Source organism: Balaenoptera physalus (genome assembly GCF_965194825.1).
Source record: "Balaenoptera physalus genome assembly, chromosome: 9".
Taxonomy (NCBI): Eukaryota; Metazoa; Chordata; class Mammalia; order Artiodactyla; family Balaenopteridae; genus Balaenoptera; species Balaenoptera physalus.
In genome coordinates this window covers 43,569,734-43,575,733 of record NC_138888.1, presented here as the reverse complement: position 1 = coordinate 43,575,733, position 6,000 = coordinate 43,569,734, and the positions used below count along the sequence as shown (strand labels likewise).

At 33.1% G+C, this 6,000-nt stretch overlaps 1 protein-coding gene across 2 annotated transcripts in view; it reads right to left on the bottom strand.

The window, feature by feature from the left end:
* Nucleotides 1–589: 589 nt before the first annotated feature.
* Nucleotides 590–6,000, bottom strand: part of GOPC (golgi associated PDZ and coiled-coil motif containing) — a 35,806-nt gene continuing 30,395 nt past the window's right edge. For both annotated transcript variants that reach the window (XM_082475329.1, XM_082475330.1), the window contains one exon: nucleotides 590–3,685. In XM_082475329.1, the coding sequence (XP_082331455.1) occupies nucleotides 3,555–3,685 (131 nt within the window). In that variant the 3' untranslated portion in view covers nucleotides 590–3,554. The remainder of the gene's footprint in view (nucleotides 3,686–6,000) is intronic.

The window sequence follows — 6,000 nt, the reverse complement described above, 5'->3', positions numbered from 1 at the left end:
AATACTTAGAGTAAAATACCATTTGTGAGTTTTTCCTCCTGATTGACCTCAGATACCCTTGATAAAGAAAAAGCATTCCTACACATTCTACACCTAGTTCTTAGGTTGACTATAAATGACCACATGTACAACTTCTGAGGCAAACAAACTGAACCATGCTTATAGATATTTCTAAAATGATTTTATACACAATTTGGGAACTTCTAAATCATATATGCTTAGATGATAAAATGGATAAATACCTTCTTACATAGTATCTAATAGGATTTGTTTTCTAATTTTTATCAATGTTATCCTCAAAGGCAACATTCGCCATCAATATTTGTAACATAAAACTCACCCAAGGAGACTAGAGTTTTTGCATCTGCTACAATTCAACAGAAAACTGGTCCCGCAGCTGCTCTGGCAGCTCCTTCCAACCAATATGCTTTTAACTAATTCAGATTAAATAGTTCCTAAAATCAAACAGTTAATTCCTACTAAAAAAAACTGTTCCACCATAGTAACTAGGTTCAGCCTTTGCATGGACTTTATGACTTGCTGGTACAAATAACAGAAGCTACTAGAAATAAATAATAAATAAAATATATAACATGGAAGAATTGCAAAATGTTTATTTTTTTAATGCGATTAATACCATTTTAATGTAGGAGAGGCCATCTTTATTTACAGGCTAATAAAAAAATACTAAATTCAACACAACTAGATATAATACATTTCTCAAAAATCCTATAGATTTGAGGCTGACCCTATGTGGAAGACTGGATAGGTGGGATAGTGATTACGTAATAAGGATGTCAGAAATGTGCAACTTAACACATGAATCAATATACTGTTTCTAAACATGAAAACAAAATAAGTCCACGGTGGGGGGAACAGAACCAGCACCAATGACAAGCTGGGCTAACTTCTGACAACTGTTCAGCTAAAACCATTCAGTTATATTACCAAGGATCAAAAAACTGTCATCTCTTTTCTATCTACAAGTCTCATAACCTAAATGTTGTCTGCCATCATATTCACAACAGACACTTAGAAGAGAATTTTAGAAGTTAAATGTAAATATATACACACATACATACAACTCTCACACTCTTGAAAATTTTTTCTCAGCTCTTCTGTTTGTGTGTGCATATGTATATTTTTCTTTTTCCTTTTTAATTGTAATGGCTTTGCAACAGTTCTCTCCTTATCTGTTTGGTTTTGTCCTTGAAACTCGTTATGAGTTTCTTTCCTGTAAATGTGAAAACATAAAAACTGTTTCTCATTCAGTCCTTTGGGAAAAGTCTGTAATTCTTAGTCCATCCCCCAAAGACTATATATTCTAAAATGAACTTTTAACTGAGTACTTTCTAAACACCTGGCGGGAATCTCATAGCACCATCTGAGCAACAGTGCCCTCACACAGGCCTGCAAAGCCAAGGTGAGGCAGGAATGAAATGGGAACCGGCCTTTGCAATTTTAAACTACCTGGGAAGTTTTTCATTCTGCTTATAAGCCCAAGAAAGTTTGTATCACAACCATCTCATACAATTCTTCATATTACACGGCGTCCTCATAGAAATGCCAATTCAAGGCTCTAAACAAAAAACCCTTTATAGACATATTAGTTCTTGAAAATCAAAAGGTTTTAGCTAATGTTTCCTAAGGATTCAGTCTTAGTAGATAAAAGATACTCTCTGAAAAACTGCCATGGCCATCCCATCCCAGGTTGTGTTTTAAAAAGATAAGGTAACATGGTTTCAAGTCAAAACAAAAAGTTTTCAGATACGTGACAATGGAAATTTTTTTGACTAAATGAATACACTGGCTAAAATCCAGTTTGCAGATCTCATGCCATGCACGGGGGCATGTGTTGGAGTAGGGGATGCATAAGAAGACTTTTTTTCTTTTAAGAGGCCTAGCCTGCCAGGAGCAAACAATAACATGTAGCTTGCTTAATCAGTTGTACAATTAAATACTAGCTTCTGATTAGAGGCAACGCTATGCTGCAAGGTATTTTAATATCAGTAACCATATATACTACGAAGTGCATTTCTATTACAAATTAACATGGTGATATACAGATGAACAAAACCACCCAAAACAAACCATAAATGAGCAACAGTTAAAACATAAAATTTATAAATAGCAAAACCACCAAATAAAGTATATACATTTTATAGATTTACCTATGAACAAATATACAGTGCATCTAGGAAAGATAAAAGAATGTGTTTTATATCACATAACATTTGAGTATTAGAAAGAGATACTGATAATACTCTGAAAGCCTTCTCCCAATCAATATTCCCTTCAACGTATGTCCTTTAAAACAATGATATTGGCAAAACTATCATCTCTTTAAATGCAATGTTTTCACTTTCCCCTGACCAGTACAGTGGCCTGCGGAACTGTAAATAAGAGAGCAGGCACTCCGTGCTTATTCCCGGGATAAGCGAAGTAGCAAATCTAGTTTGCATATGAAAAGCACTTTAGTCAAACAAACACAAACAAGAAAAGCCAACCAAAACAATTACCATATCAAAACATGTTCACTTTATCTTACCCTCCAGTGCCTCAGCTTTTTGGATGATTGGCAAATCAGTTAAGTACGTTGAGAGAAAACTGCTTTTGCATGTATCTCATTGACATGGTAATAAATTTGAGATTTTACTGACAGAAAAGATGTATCTTTAAGTGCCAGGACTATCACAAGACAAACATTATGAACAACTCAAAATGTATAAAACTGTCTTTCGTGGATTCCAGAAAAAAAGCATTTGTGACTAAACATTAATAACGTAATACTCCAGTACCATGCACACAAGATCAACATAATTGAGAACAGATATTTTACATTCATCTGCATTTCTTTTAAAAACCTAAAATGTACAATGTACAATAACTTTTCTGAAACTATTTCTAGTGCAGCATTGATTGATAAAGGATTGCTTAAAGAAAACTATTTTGTACTGAATGAATAACACTGAAAAGCAAACTCATAATAAATGATCATTAAGAACTGACTTAGATATCAGGAAGCATATTAAATTAAAAAAAAAGAAAACACTAAAACCATTCTTTCAGTTAAAAAAAAAAATTAAGTCAAGCCTACATTTCTGCAATTCAAGTTCTATCCTTTGAAACACCACACTTAACATTCTGGAATATACAATATGAATTCATTTATTCTCTTATATTTAAAGGCTATTTCTTAAAAAAATTCCAGTTAGCACTGTCCTTCTACTAAATGGAAAAGGAATCAAATAAAACAGTAGTGCTTCATTTGGTACTTAAGAGCCTAGTACTATCCTTTTGGGAAACACATGCTTTGGTGCTTTACAATTTTAAGAAAATTAAAATTACTTTACATGCAATAGCTAATTATGGTATACCACAGAAAATAGGGAGTTTTATGCATTTAGAATTGTTCACATGAAGCCCTGAGGTACCCGCCTTTCATTTAGGCAACAAACAGCCTCCCTTGATCTTGTACAGTCTTTGTCACCGTCTTCCCTAGTGCCCCAAATTCAGAATAGTCTGATTAACAATCTTGTCTGGAGATAGTCAGTTTAATAAGATTTTTTATGATACAGACTGTGCAGATCATCTAATTTAGAAGCACCATCTTCCAGTGGAGTTTCACTTGAAGTTCCTAGGTCTCCATTTTCATGTCCATCAGTTACTGCTTTCTTATTAAATCCTGAAAGAAAGAGAAAAAAACCAGATACTTTCTAGTTAAAAAAAAAAAAAGTCATACTTTTATTGAGCTATAACAAAGGAATGCCCACTGTAATTAATAATAATAATATGGAGCAAATAACGGGACCCTAGATTAATCAAGTCAGCAATCTCTGACAAAGGAATTCTTCCTTCTTATAGCAGATATCAAACACTGTACAGATTTTTTAATATTATCTATTGGACCTATCTAAAAATTATATAAAATTTCCTACCAAATTTTCTATGAAACTTAGAACTGATACACACAATCCCAAAATTCAGTAAGTTCTACTCACAAAAATACCTGTTGAACTGTAAACTGTATTTTTCTTTTACATTTTGCTTTCACATTATTTAACTTCAGTTCACTGAGGCACATACTAGTTTATCACTACATCTAGTTTGTCCAATGTCCAGATAAAATTTAAAACTAATTTTGGTTAATCTACAAATAGTATACATATTTGCGTCACATTTTAAGTAGTCTGCAATTTACACAGGTGATAGAGAACCTTTTAGCCTCAGCTGCAAAAAGGAAGGGACAAGACCTCTAATCCTGACAAAAAATAGAAGAAAGGGTGAAAGACAACAAAAGCAAAGGAAAAGCAGCTCAACAGCGCAAGGTTTTGACATAGTGCCACAATCGTTTTGTTCAAGATGCACAGGGAGAACGATTGCTACTGTTGTCTTTGTATAGATGACTCACAACATATAGATTTACCAAAAGGGCAACAGTTCATCAGTTCACTGTAAAACTCTATGCCAGAAGTTCTCAAACTTGGTCTCAGGATGCCTTTACACTCTTAATAAGTACTGAGAATTGCAAAGAGCTTTTGTTCATGTGGGTTATTAATGTTATGTGAGGTACTGATGTTTACCGTATTAGTGATTAAGACTGAGAAATCTAAAAAAAATTTATTACTTTATTAAAAATGATAATAAACTCCATAAATGTTAACATAAATAACACATTTGTTTAGTGAAAATAATTCTACTTTCCAAAAAATTTAGTCAGAAGAATATCATTATTTTACAATTTTGCAAATATCCTTAATGTCTGGCTTTACAGAAGATAGCTGGATTCTCTTATTTGCTTCTACTCAATGAGTTACAAGTATATGAAGAAAGTTCACCCTCACACAGATAAACAGTTAGAAGAGGGAAGAGTAACTTAGTTTTTTCAGATAACTGTCAATATTCTTCTTTGATCTTATACCAAAATTTTACAGTATAGAATCTAAAACCATATCAATGAACTTTCTCACACTCTGCTACATTAAAATCATTTGTCTATCTTGGACTTTGAATGGCTCTTTTACCCATGCAGGATTTAGTAACATCATGCACTGGTCATTTGAAAAATATTAGATCACTGAGTTACGTAGCAATTGCAAAAGCTGACACATTTCATTTTACTATATCAAAAAAAAATCACATTCGTTAATATCACCACCAATCTTATTAGAAAAGTTCTTTAAGTGTCAGGAAGCTGTCGAGCTCATGGTGGTTGATGCGTGTTTTACAAAATTCTAATTTTCACTTGAAAGCTCATGTTTTATCACTGGCAATAACTACTGTCACTTGTTCTCCTTGAAGTGATGGATTCACTTTGTTCATTTTAAAGAAAATGGCTGCCAAATACTCTGAATAACCATAATTTGTCATTCTTTCAAGTAAAAATTGTCAGGTTGTCATCCATGAAAAAAATGGCTAGTTCAGCTAGCAAATTAATCACTTAAGTACTTTTCCTCAAGACCAGCATCTTTGTTCAGCATACACTCAGTAATACGATGCATACTTCCCATTTCATCACACAGAATATTAAAAAGTCATATACTCAAGATTTAATAATATTAGCAGTTTTTACTCTTTCATCAAGGATATTCTTAAGAGAAACTGGCATTTTCTTCTTCTTCTTTTTCATTCTGAGTGGATGGCAAGGAAGAACACAGTGATCACTAGTAAAGTGGTGCTACTGCTTTGACTCGCACTAAAGTATCAATAGTTTTACCCCCATTGCTTTTGTACCATAAGTGCAAATATCAACACAGCAAAAAAAGACAAACAATGCCTTAGTATTATTATGAAAAGTTTTGACCTCAAGAACCCCTTGAAAGGTATCAGGGTCCCGCAAGGATCCATGTATCACAATTTAAGAACCACTGTTCCATGTAAAAGAAAGTGCTAGAATTTTTCTTTAAAATATGTATAAATGATAGCAAAGGAACTAAACCAAAAATCCTCAAGATCACATATCCTGATTCTATTAATAACAATCATGAGGTAACAGTCTAA